The 18,690-nt window shown below is 47.8% G+C and overlaps 1 protein-coding gene across 2 annotated transcripts in view; it reads right to left on the minus strand.

The window, feature by feature from the left end:
* LOC147685316 (lysosomal dipeptide transporter MFSD1-like) overlaps nt 1-18,690 on the minus strand; it is a 152,256-nt gene that overhangs the window by 55,868 nt on the left and 77,698 nt on the right. For both annotated transcript variants that reach the window (XM_086941236.1, XM_086941237.1), the window contains exons 6-7: nt 1,675-1,833; nt 447-562 (exon numbers count right to left, since the gene is read on the minus strand). In XM_086941236.1, coding sequence (XP_086797362.1) covers nt 447-562; nt 1,675-1,833 — 275 coding nt within the window. The remainder of the gene's footprint in view (nt 1-446; nt 563-1,674; nt 1,834-18,690) is intronic.

The following is an 18,690-nucleotide window of genomic DNA, read 5'->3' on the forward strand; positions in this document are numbered from 1 at the left end:
TATTTAGAGGTTAAGTATAGATTTATTGTTTTTAACGCCACATTTACATAACTTAACGATTAATAACTCCACATCTAGGCCCCATAAAGATAAGAATAGCAAATCTAATATCATAAATAGGTACTCATATTGACAATACTGTGGTAGTCAATATACAGGCACCAATATTTTTTGCAGAATGATAGTTTGTCGCTTGATATTATGATATACTCTCTCAAGTGACAAAATCTTCTGATTCAGGGTAAGGATCTTAGTTATATCCAAAGTGAAACGAGACCTGCGGAAAGAAACCAAATATGCATTTCTATCCTTCACGAGTAACAGAAAAGCAGACAACCTATACCTTTAATTATCTATCACTGGTCCACTTTGTACACATTTGGGTTATGCCACCAACAGAGTCTTCTAATAAAGATTCCAAATCCATTTTTATTTGATCTTCTTACCACTTTTTTGGACTCCTCTTGGATGGCTCCATCCAGCCCCCGTTGCTTCATGCCAACTTTGTCCAAGACGCTGACTGTGATTGCCGCACAGAAGCCCAGTACACACAGGATGGTGCCTAAACACAAAACACAAATAAGATGGGTTACTTTATAGCACAAAATTCATAAAGAGGACAGGAAAGGTATGGCTGTGAAGAGCAATAAGAGAAGCCTGATTCAAAGAGCAGACACTTCAGCCCTCTAGATAACCAATGCTATTTTCCGTGAATTCACAAGAACACTAGTAATGCTGAATTGATAGAGTTGCAAGTTCTCTCTCCTCCTCCCCCAATAATTATGTTGTGTTCCATGTAAAAAGACTGCTGTAAACATGACAGAAGGAGTCTTGTCCGCTGAAACATGACCCCGAAGGTAGGACCATTGTGCTATACTTTACATTTATAGCAGATACGCCCATTACAAGATCATATTTTAGATCAACTGATCCCTGATGTTTGTACTGATTATGTCTCCCCACAAGTAATTTCCCTGCATTGAATTCCTCAGTCTTTATTTTTTACTTGCACTGTCGTATACCTTCTATCTGACTTCCCTAGGTCCTAGGAGCTTTATCCAACTTCGGGACTAGTCTCATGTCCATATTGTCGCTTGAGCATCTTGTTCCCTACCCGGAAGCTTCTCTGTAGCTCGCCAACAATGACTCTGCCATTGCTTCTCCCTTCTTAGTTTCTACCAGTTTTTATATATTTCCAGGTCGCGTCGCACGGTGCTGCGTCCTTTAAATAAGAATGATAGTGTTTGCCACCTCGAAACTGCCAGGCCCCATCCCTTTGAGTCTTTGCAAATGCATGGTTTTGGTGACAGAGGTATGTTCTGTAGAGAAAATAGCTTGGGGGGGGGGTTCTACTTTTGGGTCTGTTAAAGATCCACTTGAGGGGAGGATTTGGGCACAAAGCACCACAACTTCTGCCTCACCCGGGAAACTCAGGGATTCAAAACAGATGATCCCTCTAAATTTTTTCTCATGTACAGTCCCAATAAAATACATTATCTTCAAATGTATTTTCTCACAGTAGTCTTATCAACATAAGGCCTTTTCTCATTGTGGAGTTTTTCATGGTCTTTTTTCTGAAGGTCATAGTTTTTAAGATTTAGATGAAAGGAACATTGTTGCTGGCTCAGCAATGAGCTCAGAACACAAAGTTGTCTGCAGCTTCAAACAACTCACCTCCCCAGAGTGTCCACTGGATCCCGAAATGAGATTCAAACTGCTGGGTGAAGAAGAAGTTAAGGACGCTGCCAAGGCGGGAGAATGAGAGGGTTATTCCAAAGGCCAGAGCCAGCTCCTTCCCTCTGAACCAGAAAGCTGTTATCCTGTTCTGCACAACTGAGTGAGGAGCAAAAAAGAGGCAAAGTCACACTGATGAACTAAAACAGAACAACAAGAGCAAAGAGGGGAAAGGCAAAGTATCTGCAGGTCCTTAAGAGACAAGATGGGGAAACACCATCCCAGCACTGAAGCAGAAGAAAGTGAGAGAAAACATGAAAAGCACTGTCAGTACACTGTAACTTACAAAGAAAATGAGCACAGTCAGAATACAATGATTGAATAAAACCAACAGAGAGCACACACTTCCGCAGCAGACAAGAACAAGCATTGGCAAAGTCAATGGGTTTCGTCTATGCGAAATCTATTGCATTTGTCAATGTTTTTTTACATGTTGCACTGCATTTGAGCTGATGTCCAACACGGCTTAGAGTAAAAAAAAGTGCTATAACGTGTCCAGCATTAACCGCATCATAGTCCTTTTTTGGCAATTCTTTTACTACTAAGTAAAAAAAGTAACACAGTAAGTAAAAAACATTTTGAAATTAACTAGTGCTCATGCAAAGTGACCCGATACCTTTGAGTTGAGTTTGCGCTATAGAAAATGATAACAAAAATAATTCTAATAGACCTTTGGGTTCAAGCAAGGTTTTAGCCCCCTGCCAATAATAACTGGGCACCCCACGTAGTTATATGGCCGTGCCTTCCTGTCCCCCTAGCCAAATGGCAATTGTTAATGCTGTGATGTATTCTCTTGGCTATATTCTTCACTAATTCCATCACCTTAATTTCATCAAAATGTTTAGCCACTCGCTTGCTTATGTTTTGCGGGTACGACACTGGGGTATAGAGTATATGTTGCAAACATTTCTGGAGGGGACAACAAAGGTAGGACAGAATGATGGGATTTGGGGGCCCTAGTTTTGAGGGGCTAGCACTCTACTTGTCGTTTAAGATCTTATTGTAGGCGTCACGTGCACTCTATTCAGCATTTGACCTTACAATCTTTATGGCATTGCAGCCGAAACCAAGAAAAGGTAAAGTCACATCTACCCCAGAGTCGGATTTCCTTCTGCAGTGGCTCTGAAAAAGACACAGCAGCGGCTGTGAGGAGTTGCATATGGATCAGAAGCTGTGGAAGAAACAGGGAAGGAAGGGTACACAAATGGGTCAGATGTTAAAAAAGCACCAAATGGCGAGTAATAATGGATGCCGTTAAGAGTGTGATGTCCCGTCCTCACCTATACCAGAAAACATGAAAAGGGGCACTAATGGGAAAATAGAACAAGCAGCGCAGGGAAAAGCTGTGATTGGGAGGAAATCTGTGGGTGCGGCAAGCAACAGGAGGTAAGAGGTGGCAAGCAGTGACGGGGGAGGTTAGGGCAAGCATTAGCAAATGCGGGCGTGAGACAGCCAGCAAAATGATTCACTCAGATGGAGTCGACAATACAAGATTAAAAAGTACCTCTGCAGGTGCCCAGGCACAAATAGGAAGCAGTACTTGCTCCAGGCTCCACCGCAGGGATTCACAAGGAGCTCCACGAGGAAGCTAGAGGCGCTGTCCAATAAAAGCAAGGAAAGGAGAGTGGCAGGGGAGCCAAGTAAATGTAAGTAATGGGCGGGCTCTATTCCCCTTTAAAAAAAAATCCATTACAAGAGATTTCGTGTGCAGAGGAAACCTAATAAAAAGGCGTTCAGTGCTTAGTGGAACTGATACCAGTTTAAGCTGATATAAAACAGAGCCAGAGTTGCCACTTACCTCAATTTTATCCAGTGTGGCTATATTTCCATTGCTTCTTCTGGTCTATAGGCCTTCTGTTAAGTAGCTTTCATTTTTATTTTTCATTTGGATTGCAGATATTATAGTACGGGCTTTATATATTCTGTTATTTTATTTATTTATTCCATTTGTATGGCGCAACAGCTACCCTGAGGGTTTCCCGGCGCTTTGGATCAAAACATTCCATAGGGTCATAGATTCTTAGTATCATTCTTGGTTGAAAAGCCATGCCTTGACACCTTTCCTAAATTTCATATAGTTAGGTTCAAGGCACAGATTAAGCGGGATTGAGTTCCATAGTGCTGGCGCCAAGTAACCAAAGGAGCGTCCTCCTAGTCTTGCTCGCCTGAATCAAGGAACATCAAATCTCTCCTGATGGATAGATCGGAGGTTCCGGGTCGGGATGTATTTATAGACCAGTTTGCACAGATAAGCTGGTGCTTCTCCTATGTTTATTTTGTACATGAAACATAGCGCCTTAAATTTAACTCTGTTGCCCTGTGGTAAATTTAAATTACCTATACTTAATTTATGCGGTAAAGTTCAATAAGAATAACTCCGTCAAAAAGAAGAGGCAGGGGCGTGCCTAGCAGCCGATGATGGCGGCAGCAACCTAGAGAGGCTCCCGTAGCAAGGCGGCATCCCGCAACAATCCGCATGCCTATCCGCTCACTGACCAGTCCAGAAGGGGTGTCCTGGGTGCGGTGACCGAACGGCGCAAGCAAGGAAAATTTGGGACCGCTCAGACCCCAGCATCGGGACGAAACTTCATCCGAGTCCCTCACGGAAGACAGGCCTGGTGGCACGAGGCGAGCGCCGGTGTCGAGTGGAACCTTGGGCCGGGCGGAAGTCTACCCTCCCCGGCACGACCAACCGGAAGTAGCCGCTAACGACGGCACTCGACGCCACCGGCTGGCAATCCTTCCCGCCGACCACCTCACCCTTCACGCGGCATATCCAGTGGCACTACGCTGTGGTGCCCCCTTTGCTGCGCTCGACACGCACCGTGGGACCTGCGAGGCGCCAGTCCCCATTTTGCTTGAACTTGCCGAAACCGCAACAGCTCCGCGGCCGTCGGCAGCACCTTGCCATCGTCAGCGACCCCTGGCCCATACCCTGTCTGGACCTTCTGCATACCCCCTCCCCCCCAAGCGGATGGCTACGGGCGTCCGGCCCGCTCCATCATAAACGGTGTCTCGCCGCAAAGGAACAATGGCGGGGAAGGGGCCACGACAGACCGCCGCTCAGGCGAAGCTCGGAAAATTTGCTTATGACAACCAGACGTCCACTCAACCTGAGCAGCGCAAATCTCTGGGAAAGGGCGGGACAATGACAGTGCAAAAAAAGCCACGCTGGACGATGTACTGCGAGCGCTGGAGCAGGTACAGGCCACGGTGGGCTCGACCGCGGCCGAGGTTACCCTTATTAGAGCCGACCTCCAGAAAATGAGCGAAAGGGTGAAGCAGGTGGAGGTAGTGACCAAATCATTGATTGAGGACGTTTCCGACCTACAAGTGGCAATGGAGAGACTGCAGGCGGACAATAAACTTCTAAAAAGCAAGCTGGACGACCAGGAAGGGCGTTCCAGACGCAACAATGTCCGTATCTTGGGGGTTCCGGAGTCCGAAACAAAGGGAGCCATGGATTTGTATGTTGAGGACCTTATAAAGACAAAACTGGCCCCGAAGGGACTATCCAACTTCTTTACAGTAGAGCGGGCCCACCGGGTCCCTGGGGGGACACCTACCCCGGGGGCCGCCCCGCGCCCCATCCTGGCACGACTCTTTAACTTTAGAGACCGTGATGCAGTCCTCCAGGCAGCCAGGGTGGCACCGCCCATCCAAATCCAAAATTCACGGATATCCTTTTTCCCGGACTACACGGCGGAGGTCACCCGCAGAAGGAGGACCTTCTTAGAGGTTAAAAAATCACTCCGCGACCAAGAACTGCCGTACTCCATGTTGTTTCCGGCCCGACTGAGAGTGGTGGCCGATAAGAAGGTCTGGTTCTTCGACTCGGCGGAGTCTGCAAGAGAATGGCTGGATGGTTGGCGCACGGTGGACCGCACTTCCAACCGCCGACGCAACAGGACGGGAGAGGAGAGCCGGCCGGGCTCACAATCGTCGACCAGGGGCAGTGCGAATGGATCACCGTCGCAGGACCACATGGGAGCTGCTAGAGGCGAATGACACTACCATGAGGGACTAAATGTGTAACCTGGGCCTTACTCCCACTTTGATTGTTCACCAAGTCGTTCATGGACGCTGGCCCGGACAACCCGAGGACAGCAAAGGGACCGCCTGCTTTGGGGGACACTCTCCCCTGACGCGCAAGTACTCTGTTTTTGGCATGGGATAAGCGCTCTGCTAAGTTGGGGTGGCGGGCAGTTCTGAGTCCGTTTGGCAGGGAGGCAGGGTGGGGGGGTTTGTTCGTTTTTACGGGACGCTCACAGAATCGATCACAAACTGTAAAATGTACTATGATGCTTATTGAACTGTTGCTGGGGAGGTGGAGTCGGATCCGATGGTTTCTGTCTCTGATGTTTACTGATGGTGGATGTACAGCCTAACGTAATGCGAACGGGGGAGACGCGAATGGGCGGCTCCTCCCTCAAACTTCTAGCCTGGAACGTGCGCGGCCTAGGTGATAAAGTCAAGCGCGGCCTCGTTCTGTCCGAGGTGAAACGTCACAAACCTGACCTAATACTCCTCCAAGAGACCCATCTAATGGGTAGCGCCACTAAGGCCCTGGACAGAAGGGGGTATAAAATGTTAACCCACTCGGAATTCTCCACTGGGTCCCGGGGCACGGGTATCCTACTTAGAAAGTCCTCCAATTTTATCACCCTCAGCACTGGGACTGACACTCAGGGCTGTTTTGCGGCAGCGGCAGGACAATGGGACGGGCGCCCCTTAACAATAGTTTCAGTTTACATCCCACCATCATTGCACTCCGTGATGTTGCCAGCCCTGGGTGACTTCTTACTGTCCCTCCCCGAGGGTGACATGCTTCTGGGCGGGGACTTCAATGCACCTGCAGATCCGCAACTCGATAGGTTCCCAGCGGCTGCCCTCCCGGGGGGTCCTTCCAGGTTTCAGCGCTTCACAGAGGCACTAGGGCTGGTAGACATATGGCGCCATGTTCACCCTACACTGCGACAGTACACGTTCCACTCCACCGTCCACAATGGCCTATCCCGCATTGATCACTTCCTGGCGTTAGGGGATGGGTTACAGCGCGTAGAGGAGGTGCACATACACCCTAGGGGCATCTCAGACCACTCACCACTGACTCTCACCATTACCTCAAGGACACGAACACGCCACCGCGTCTTCCCTATGCACGCCTCTTATCTGAAGGTCCCTAAGGTCAGGAAGGCCCTGCAGACCGCCACAACGCATTATTTCACGGAGAACGAACCGACAGCAGCCTCGGCTGAGGTCCTCTGGGAGGCCTATAAGACAGTCCTAAGGGGGCAAGCCATCAGTTCTATAACATCACATAGAAGAGAACAGGCAGCTGAACACGCGGCCCTTGAGCTCCGACTGCGTGAAGCCACCACTGCCCATGAAGCAGACCCCACGGATGACACAACGCATGCACTCGCACTTGCCCAGCGCCTGTATACAGACCACGCGCGGCTCATCACACAAGGCCACATCTCAGATACACAAAACCGAGTATATGATGTTGGGGACAAAGCGGGAAAAATGTTGGCCTGGCTCGACAAGAGAGGGGGTAGCTCCAGAGGGATCCAGCAGGTGAAAGACGAGGAGGGCAATACTCAGACTGACCCAGATCGCGTAGTGGAGGCACTGGCTACCCATTTTGAGAAAGTATACACTCCGGAACGGGACATCACCGCGATTGCAGCCCAAAGCGCACTATACGACATAAACATCCCAGCACTGTTACCGGAGGCCGCAACTGAGCTTGAGGCACCATTCACCGCTGACGAACTGCGGATCGCCATTGGGGCCCTCCGTACGGGCAAAGCGCTAGGGCCAAACGGCATCCCAGTCGAATGGTTCCAAGCACGCACAGACGTTCTAAGCCCATACCTGCTCCGAATGTACGAAGAGTGCCGTGATAAGGGGGTGCTCCCGCTAGACCAACGAACGGCCACGATCGTGGCTATTCCAAAGCCCGGTAAGCCCCCTGGGGAATGCTCCTCATACCGCCCTATATCTTTACTCAACGCAGAAAGTAAGATTCTAGCAAAACTTCTGGCAAATCGTCTCCTGCCTCATCTGTCCGATCTTATTCACCCGGACCAGTCAGGGTTCATGCCCCACAGAAACACCTCGCTCAATCTCAGACGGGTGCATGGGGTGTTAGCTAAAGCAGTTGACATAGGCGAACCTGCGGCCATATTGGCGCTTGACGCAAAAATGGCCTTCGACATGGTGGAGTGGGCCTATCTCTTTGAGGTACTCCAGTATATGGGATTCGGACCCGTCTTCATCTCCTGGATCAAACTGCTATACACCGCACCGGTAGCGCATGTGGTGGCGAACGGCCACATTTCACGCTCCTTCCCACTCAGGCGCGGCACCCGACAAGGGTGCCCTCTTTCCCCCCTTCTTTTTGCGCTCTCACTAGAGCCCTTGGCTATCCGCATCAGGACTACCCCTTTGCTTAAAGGGATTAAATGGAAGGAGGGCTGGGAAGACCGCGTCTCGCTTTACGCGGATGATATGCTGGTGAACCTGACGGACCCCGATCACGGCATACCAGCCCTCTTGCGCCTCTGTAACGACCACGGAGAGATGTCAGGATACACTATTAATTGGAGTAAATCTGAAGTGTACGCCCTGACGGGTGGCCACCCAACGCTTGGTCCAGACTGCCCTCTGCGACTGGCCGGCTCCTCATTTAAATACCTTGGTATTCACGTTACGGGTGACCCGGCGGAACACGAAAAACTGAACCTCGCGCCACCGCTGGACCGCCTCAAGCAAGATGCAAGCTTCTGGGCGGGATTACCGTTGACGATGCTTGGGAAAGCAGCCCTGTTTAAGATGAAATCCCTGCCCCGCTTCCTATATATCCTAGACAATACCCCCTTTGCTGTGCCCCAGAGGTACTTCAAGAGGGTGGCGGCAGTGGTCTCTGGTCTGCTGTGGGACAACTGCCCGGCGCGTATAGCACACGCCAAGCTCTGCAGGAGCTAGTACGAGGGCGGCATCGCACTTCCCAACCTCTATCTCTACTACTGGGCGGCACAGCTCAGACCGATCAACCAGTGGCTGCATGCATCGCAATCGGACCCGGCATTCCAGGCGGACAGGGCCCAACTGGGTACCAGTGGCCTATTGGCCCCGCTTTATGATAGACGGAAACTCAGACCGCTGAAGGGCCCCACTAGGCTCACGGTGGCCACCTGGCACGCAGCCACCGCTGCACTAGGGTGGAAAGACACACTCACTAAACTCACTCCACTCTGGGACTCACGAGCCCTAGGCAACCTTCGGACCAGTAAGGGGTTCTCCCGCTGGGACGATATCGGCATCTCAACGGTGGGGGACATGTGGGAGCATGGGAGAGTCATTACTTTTGCCCGCCTGAAAGGACTCTATGACCTAGGGCCACATGAAACCTACCGATATGTCCAAATCCGTCATGCATTACTGGCAGCTGTTCCGGCGGGATCGACTCTCCCCGAGTCCTCCCCGCTAGAAGATCGACTTCTGACGGACTACATGGTAGAAAAAGCCACCTCCCTCACCTACCGAAAACTCCTTAACAATTCCCCAGACCCGCTAGTGCCTCTTAAGGAGAAATGGGAGCAGGAAGTGGGCGAGATGGATGAACATGAATGGAACGAGGCACTGGCGTCCCCTAAGGAAGCGGGAATATCGTCTAAAATGAGGCTCATCCAACTCAAAGTTCTACATAGAACATATTACACCAGGACATTGCTTCACCGCATACAACGAGCCCCTGATCCTTTCTGCTTGCGAGGCTGCGGGGAGGAGGGCACACTCTTCCACACACTCTGGGAGTGCTCAGTTATACACTCCTATTGGCGTCAGGTCATGCGCACTGTGTCACAGGTGTTGGAGGTTTCGGTGCTCCCGGAACCGCGGCGTTGCCTCCTCAATGTGTGGGAACCAACTGACTTGTCCCGGCATGGCCGCCTCTGGGTAACATTAGGGATGATGATGGCCAAGAGAGACATCGCGCAGCGCTGGGGGGTGGCGGACCCCCCGACGGCCTCACAATGGTGCGTAAATATGGACAGGGCCATGGTCACAGAACGGGCAGTTTACTTGAACAGGGCATGCCAAGTGGAACAAAGTGTGGTCCCCATGGAACACATACCGGGGCGACATCTGCGATCCACTACCTGAGGATGACCCATTAGACTCAGACGAAGAAGACGGGTTGGGCTGAGGAGGGCTGAGTGATGCGGGGGGGTACACCGGGGAGGGCTGGAGGGATGAGGATGGTTTGCTCACACTCTACCTAGCATAGGGGGCGGCATAGGGTTGGCCCTAACTCAGGAGTAAACTCATATCTAACTGGCAATAAGCTTATTTCATTGATCGTGCTGTAACTTCCCGAAGTTTTGAATGTTCTTTTCTTAGGTATAAAACAGAAAATGGAAAACCTCGTACACCAAGCATGGACCATTTGCATTTCGCCATCACCACTTGTTTACCGATCTTTACCCTCATGACTTCGACGACTACCGGCACAACTGTATTGTAATGATCGTTTTTCTTTGACACCTTATTTAGCGGCCGGCCCAATTGGGTTGTAGGCGGCAAGCTGTGTAAAACTGTGAAGGCACAATAAAGGTTTTCAAAAAAAAAAAATATATAAAAATAAAAAAAAAGAAGAGGCAGAATCCGGGGTATTTGAGGTTTTTAAAAGGGGTTTTATTCCCTAAAAAGGAATTGGTTCGAACCAGGTAGCATGTATCCATCACCACAAGGGTTCAGGAAGGGAATGGACACGGACATGTACATGTACAATGCTTGATTAACAGAACATCATATATATAGTCAATGCATTACAATAGTGACAGATGCAGAAGGCGTAACAGCTGAGAGAAACGAGATAAGAAACATGTGCGTAACAGAAGGCGTGCATGAAGGCGTACACGGAGGTGTGTGCTAGACAACGTCACTTGAAACGTATCACAGATGGGTGGATCCATAAGAGAATCCTGCAGTGTCAGCAGAAATATGTGGCAGAGATGCGCGCGCAGCAGCATGACGTGTAATTGACGTGGAACTGGAGGGTGAAGGGGACTTGACATTTAGCCCTACATGAGGAGACAGAAGTCTGGGGTGTCAGAACAACCTAATCCCAAATCATATCTAATATCTTGTGTTTGAGGAACTGTATTATCTAGAGGGAAAGGTCTCTCGGGCAGAAGCTATTCTATACTGACTGCTAGTGCGTGCATATGCGACTACGTGTCTACATGAGATGTGAGGGGCCAGGGGCCTACCATGGTAACGGGAGCTATGAATTACTTGCATGGAGACAGTGAGGCCGGGCCCTTTGCTCTGCAGCTGGGAAGGATGTTTTCCTAAATTACTAGACAGGAATGTATTTTCGAGGAGCGGAGCAGATAACTTGAAGGTTGAATACAGTCTTGGCAGGCAAACAGGCCGAGCCAGGCACCGCTCGCCGCGCAGGGAGTAAGTCAAGGGTCAGGAAGCAGCAGACTGCAGCTTTCAGAGACAGAAGGCAGAAAGGGCTCGATGGCAAGAATCAGGGCCTAACTCGCCAGAGCTAGAAAAACATGAAAGTGCACCATATAAAGACGTTGGCAAGGCACACTTAGGAACCGAATATCCGACCCATTCATGGTGGATCTGAAAGAAGACATGTTAACGTTGGACGCAAATATATTTGCGTCTTCATAGATAAAAGTGGAGGGAACATACATGTACTTGAAGCACATACATGGAGCCGGTGGGGTCTACGATAGGGGACACAACTGACCATGAAAATTCATATTACCTCATTCCCTCCTTGTCCCCTACGGACCCTTCATGATATATCAATCCTCATTAATCTATCAATCTGTTCATGTAACATCATTTGCTCTTCTTTCTTCTTACGGCGTTTTGAATGAGGACTTGAATGAGGAATACATGATGTGGCGCACAGGCCGCAAATTGCTGGCCCACATTGCAGACATAGGCAGCAACTGAATACTATGAGAAGGGCAATACCTAGGAAGGATAGGACCTTCCATCCCCAGGCTGACAACGTGGTCCAGAACCAACCGGACCAAGTCCAGGTGCCTGGATTCTGGTGTATCAGACTTGCAATCTTGTGAAGACGAGTTATGGCTCTATATACTGATGGCGCGTTTTCTGGAATGAAAACACAGCAGCTCGATCCGATGACTCTACAAGCTCCGCCCCTATCGGCCAGGATGACGTCAAGGACGAGACGATTTTGAAGAACAACAATCCGCATAGCAGACTGCTCCTCTGTTAAGTTACCTAGAGCGGAAGTAGTTTCATTCACTACTGCTTCGAGGGTTCTGGTTAATTTACGTATCAGTTTACTATTAAAAACAGCACCTAAGTAGGGAAAGAAACCTTTATTGAAGTCTGTGTATTGCTCCCATGCCGTTTCAGTGTAGTCGACAATCGGGAGATCTCTCTGTGGTCTATTGTGTACTAGATGGGTGTCCCTATGATAATCAGGAGGGGCTAGGAAAACAGGTGGCAGAAGGAATGCAATGTAACAGGTGCCATCCCAATCTAGAGGTAAGCGTATATATGCGGTATGACCACAAATGAAGTAAGAATGACGTGAAGCTTTAAATGTAGACTTGCCCTTATCACTGAATTCGATCACAGTAGTACATTTACTATGACCCAGGTGTACTGAACCATTCTTTCTGACACATAATTCACCTTTGACTGGTAATACGGACATAGCAGGCAAGACTGGTTCGGTTTCGGATTCAACATTCAGAATCATGAGGTTAAGTGTAAAGTTACCTAATCCATATACTTCATTTTCTAGATCAGTCCCTGTCCTTTTTGGTAAACCCTCCTTGTCAGGGAAACATACTTTATGCAGAACGGTGTTCAGATTTCCCCATACCCAGTTGCCCTGGTAAACTACTGAATTGGAATCTAGTGAGTTCATTAAACTAAACCATGCACCACAGGAACCATTGTGGGTGAACGGGTACGGGAAGAGGGGCAGAACTCCCTTGTATTTCTGATAGGGAGGGAGTCGGCCACATATCCAACAATTGGTAGCATTGCTGGTCTGATGGGAATGATGTAACATACTAATGAATGTGTTGTTGCGCAGCGCAAGTCGGTAAGACAATTCATGCGGGGGCAGTTCACTGAAAGAGTGCTCGGCAGTGACATTGAAGGGAGAATGTGCACGCTTGAAAATAGGGTAATATACATGTAACAGTACACTTGCAGCAATAATCAGAAGACTTAGGAAAAACATAATCAATAGTGTCACAATGCAATGGCTGCGAAGAGATTTACAATATTCACGTTTCTTGAGCTGTTTCTGTCTATCTCTCTCTCTGTTGGGGTCTAGGGGATACATGTCAGAAACTCGTCTAACCGATTCATCTAGGGGAGGACTTAAACAATTAAACTGTCTGACTTGCTAGACCTCAATTTCAGTTTATATTCTTGGGAAGAATTTTTCTCGACCAGAGGGAGTTTTGAGTCAGTCTGTGGAGGAGGGCCGGGCTGGGAGTCTACAACTGGCGGCAGTCCATGAAACTTCTTGATATGACTCGAGTGGAGCCAGCCCTTGCGGCCCTCCACTTTTATAGCAGTCCTTGTGGTCAAAAGTACTAGTTTTGGTGCTTGCCAGCGGGGCTCCAGCGGACTTCTCCTGTCGAAATTCCTTATGAAGACGAAATCTCCTGGAACAATTTCATGGGGCTTCACCTCGGTGTTGTCGGGAAAGGCTGCAGCTACCTGTGAACGACAAGATTGTAGTGCAGACATCAAGGAGGCAAGGTAATCGGTCAGCAGAATACAGTCAACATCGGTAATTTTGCGAGGCAGAGGCGTCCCCCACATATTCGGTGGCCTACCAAAGACCACCTCGTACGGGGATAGCCCTGTTCTAGAATGTGCGATCATTCTCATGTAAAAGAGTGCGACTGGCAAAGCTACTATCCAGTCGACTCCTTTCTCTCTACAGATCTTGGCAAGACGAATTTTCAGAGTCTGATTGTGACGTTCCACGAGGCCTGCTGCCTCGGGATGTCGGACACGGTGGAACTTCCATTGGTAGCCGAGCAGGAGAGATACCTGCTTCATTAACTCGGACGAGAATGGCTGACCGTTATCGGAGTATACGATGCGGGGCAAACCATATCTGGGGAAAAATTCACGAACCAGCTGCTTGGCAGTGGTCGGAGCAGTGTAATCTGGGACTGGATATGCTTCTGTCCATCGGGAGAGTGCACATACAACTACGAGGACATATTTGAATCCTCGACAACGTTCCATCTGGATATAATCCATCTGGAGGACTTCAAAAGGGTGATCGGGAGGATGAAATCCACCTTGCTCTACGGGAATGCTTTTACCTGGGTTGAACTGACAACAAATCATGCAAGTACGCACTTTCTGTTTGGCTGCTGCTCGTAAATGTTTATTGAACCAAATGTTTTGAATACTGTCTAACATGGCTTTTTCTCCTAAATGTGCAGGACTATGTACTGTATTAATGATAACTTGGACCATAGAGTCGGGGAGAAACCATGTAGATTTTCCCTTCGTCATCCATCCTTGATCTGTCTGGACCCCTCCTAGTTCAGTCCATTTCTTGATTTCGTCTGGTGTAGCATGTGTCTGTATGTCAATTACATCTAGGGCGGGATCCTTAACTGTCATGCAATGTGTCGGTGTCTGGACTATTGTCTTTGTCAAGTCAGTTGCGTGAGTCTGAGTTTGAGCTGTATGCTTTGCAGTTCGGTCTGCCAGGTCGTTACCCTGGGAAATTATATCTGTGACCTTTGTATGTGCTTTGCACTTCATGATGGATATCGCTGTAGGCAGATGTATTGCGTCTAACAGAGCTTGAATGAGGGGACCGTGTTGAATTTTGGCTCCGTGAGAAGTCAAAAAACCTCTCTCTCGTCATAATACACCGAAGTCGTGTACAACTCCGAATGCATAACGTGAATCTGTGTATATATTAACTCTCTTGTTCTTTGCTTGAATACAGGCTTGAGTCAGAGCGATGAGCTCTGCTGCTTGAGCCGACAGGGTGTCAATACAATTTGTTTCTATGACTTCAGTTTCTGTCGTGACTGCATAGGCGGCCACTAATTCTCCTGTGCTTGTTCTCATGCATGAACCATCCACATAAAGTGTCAGGTCTGGGTCCGGTAATGGAGTGTCTGTCAAGTCTTGTCTGGGTTTCGTCGTGATGGTAATGACTTCAATACAATCATGTGCCAATGGGTCTGTTTCAGTTAATGGCAAAAGTGTAGCAGGATTCAATGTATTACAACGTCTGATTTCTATGTGTGCCTGAAACAATGTCAATTCATAACCTGTCAGTCGTGCTATAGTCAAGTGCTGGGTCTGTGTTCGGTTTAAAAGAACTTCCACGGAGTGTGGAACTTGTACTGTCAATTGATGTCCTAACACTATGGAATCACTTTGTCTGATTGCTAGAGCTGTTGCTGCTACTGATTTCAAGCACGCAGGCAGAGCCTGGGCTACTGGATCCAATGTACTAGAAAAGTAAGCACACGGTTTGTGTGAACCTGCTTGTTCTTGGGTCAGCACTGACAATGCGGTACCTTCACGTTCTGTGACAAAAAGTGTAAAAGGCTTGCTGTAACATGGTGTCGCTAAAACTGGTGCTTGACATAAGGCTTTCTTTAAGTCGTCAAAAGCCTGTGTGTGTTCCTGAGTCCAAGGGAGGGCAGTCGATGTCGCTGCCTCCTGGGTTGTCAACTGTATGAGTGGCTTTGCTAGAAATGCGTACTGAGGAATCCATGGTCTGCAGTAAGAAGTGAGGCCTATAAAGGCTCGCACCTCCTTTTGTGTTTTCGGTGGTGACAGGTTTACAATTAACTGGATACGATCAGGTGTGAGCTGTCTCCCCCCTTTGGACAGCAAGTGCCCAAGGTACACAACTTGCTGAACACAGAATTGCAGCTTCGAAGGGGACACCTTGTGCCCTTTGTCAGCCAGGAAATGCAAAACCGTCAGTGACGCATGCTCACATTCAGGTTCGCTGCGGGCGGTGATCAGTAGATCATCGACATACTGAAGTAGGGCAGTGTTGTCAGGCATGTGTATACTGTCTAGTTGTCTTTTCAGTGCTTGGCTATAGATGCTGGGGCTTTCTGTGAATCCTTGAGGTGCGCGTGCAAATTTGAAGCTTCGTCCATTTAAACAGAATCCGAAAAGGTATTGGCTTTCCGGATCGATTGGGACACTAAAGAACGCGTTCTTCAGATCAATTACAGTAAAGAACGTTGCTTCGGAATCAATGCCAGTCAATAGAGACGAGATATCTGGGACCACGGGGTATTGTGGTACAATGCATTTATTTAATTCGCGCAAATCGATAACTAATCGATAAACTGGGGGTGCATTTGGATCAGTACGTTTAAGAATTGGAATGATAGGGGAGTTACACAGATTCGAGTCGGTTTCAACAACCACTCCTTGTGCAATGAGCTCGTCAATGATTTTCAGTAAAGCCGCTACAGCATCTGGAGGCAACTTGTATTGTCGGATTCGTGGTAACACCACTCCTGGTCTGAGTGTAACTCGATATGGTGTAATGTGCATACAACCTACATCAGTAGGGCCTTGTGCCCATAAATGTGCAGGAACATTCTGTAATCTGGGATCAATATCTCTCAACACATAGTGACCCTTAAAGTCACGTAAAAACAGTCTTACTCCTTCCGGAGAACAGCAAATAACAGCTCCTAGAGCTTTCAGCGTCTTTATACCTAACAAGTTTTCAGGACATGATTTCGTTAGTAATAAATCTGTAGTACGTGTCAATGGACCAACTGCAAGGGGAAGTGGTTGCGATACTTCATTAACAATAGGTTTTCCTGAAAATCCAAGGGAAACATTCTGTGAGCCTGAGAGGGGTGCCCCTGGAACCTCGTCGTGACTTATAGTTGTCCTGCTTGCCCCTGTATCAATCAAAAACTTTCTGTCTTTCCCCAATACTTGACTATGTACATAAGGACCCTCTTGATCTACAGGAACCTCAATAAGAGGCAAGCCAACCTCCCTCTCTAGGCTGTTTCATGTGTATCGCTGATAATCGGGATAATCATTTTGTGCATACTGGTACATCTGTTGCGTTGCATGTTGTGTTGCAGCAATCGGCTGTGGCTGTGGAACTGCTACGGTCTGTACTGTCTGCTGTGAAGCTTGCATAGGCTGGATATTCTGTGGTACTTGTTGTTGGACCTGGTCCTGTCTAGGAGGACGCGGTCTTTCTTTAGTTTTACCGGTAGCTATATTGTGTTTCAAAACTGCACAATCGTTTATATAGTGACCTGGCTGTTTACAATAGTTGCATATCCCTTTAACAGGAGCTGCTGAATTATTGGGCTGTGACATACCCTTTTTCTGACCGTCAGCTGGAACTGACTGAGCAACTAGCATTTTCATTTTCGTGTCTTTCATACGTCTTTGTTCGTGTTCTTGTTCTTCTCTAATCCTGTTCTGGTGGTACTGTAACATTTGTAACATTTGTGAAGGGGTATTAGCTTGCCATGTGCTCTCGACTTTCAGTACTCTGTTTTTAACCTGGGGCAGGGAATTCTCGACTAATTTTGTTACAAAAAGATGTGGATATGACTCGCTACTTGCTTTCAGACCACTATTGATACCAAAACATTTCTCGAATCGGGAATAAAAATCACTAGTGTCTTCATCGGGTTTCTGTTTGCAGGCTGAGATTGCACCCCAGTCCTCCTTTTTCGTGGCTAATAATCGTGGCAATACTTGTACTAACAATCCTGGTAATGCTTTAGTTTTGTCCCCAAGCCCTAGGCCTGGGGTTCGAGTATTTTCTTCGTTCTCTAATTCAGCCCAAACAATCTTTTGCTCTCCCACCTCCCATTCTTTCTCTTTCAGTTTCTCGTAAATACCGGCAGGCAATAATACTTTTAATATTTTCATGATATCGGGATAGGTATAATCACCCATGAGTAACATGTCTTTTATTTCACGATGAAAACCTGCTGGATCTTTGTCATGGCTGGGCACTAATTTCTTCATTTCCAATAGTTCTATTTTAGTTATGGGCGTGTACACAAACACGCGTCTAAAAGTATTATCATCATTCCTGACTGGGTGCACCTCTCGTAAGGGATTCTGTCTGTCTATGTAATACGTTTTTCTTTCAACGGGTGGAGCTGGATCAAACTGTGAACACAGGAAGGCACTATATCTGTGCCGATGTTCTAGAATTATTTTAATTAAATCGGTACCTAGACCTCTCCATTTATTCATGAGTAGTTCTATTAATATATCAGGTAGGGGACCTGGATCAGAATGTTGGCTTTTATACAATATAAGGAGATGTTGTATCATGTACATACCAGCTAAACGCTGTTCGTCTGGAGAAAGATTCAAAAACGTTTGTGCTAACGCGTCATCACTATATTTATCAGAACTGTCAGCCCATTGTACTGCTGACCTGGCTAATTCTTGTTCATCCATAGAATCGAGTACATGGTACCCCATTCGTTCTTGAAGTATTTTATCAGTAGCCTGAAATAGGTGTTCTGGCGTCTTCGGGTTTGACATGGCAGCTTGAAAAAGTCTCTTACTTTCTGGACGTACCGGACGTATTGAATTATTAAAGGGTCTTCCCTTACCTACATATGCTATCATTTCTCTAGCTGGTAATTGCAATACTCCTGTTGTCGTTTCTGGTTGTTCCTCCTCCTCCGAGGATTCATTCTTATCTGTATCTATTTCTCTTTCAGGCTGTCTTCTTTCATGTATTTGTTCTACTGTTTTTCGGATTCTTCGGTACATATTCTCTATACAACTCTGTTTATCATGTTTTCCGTCTGCTATATTCTGACCCCATTTGTTAAGTGCTTTCATTTCTTCCTGGTCTACACCAGGCCTATCTTGGTTTCTTATCAAGCAGTTTATGAAGAA

This window comes from Lissotriton vulgaris, chromosome 10 (assembly GCF_964263255.1).
Source record: "Lissotriton vulgaris chromosome 10, aLisVul1.2, whole genome shotgun sequence".
Lineage (NCBI taxonomy): Eukaryota > Metazoa > Chordata > Amphibia > Caudata > Salamandridae > Lissotriton > Lissotriton vulgaris.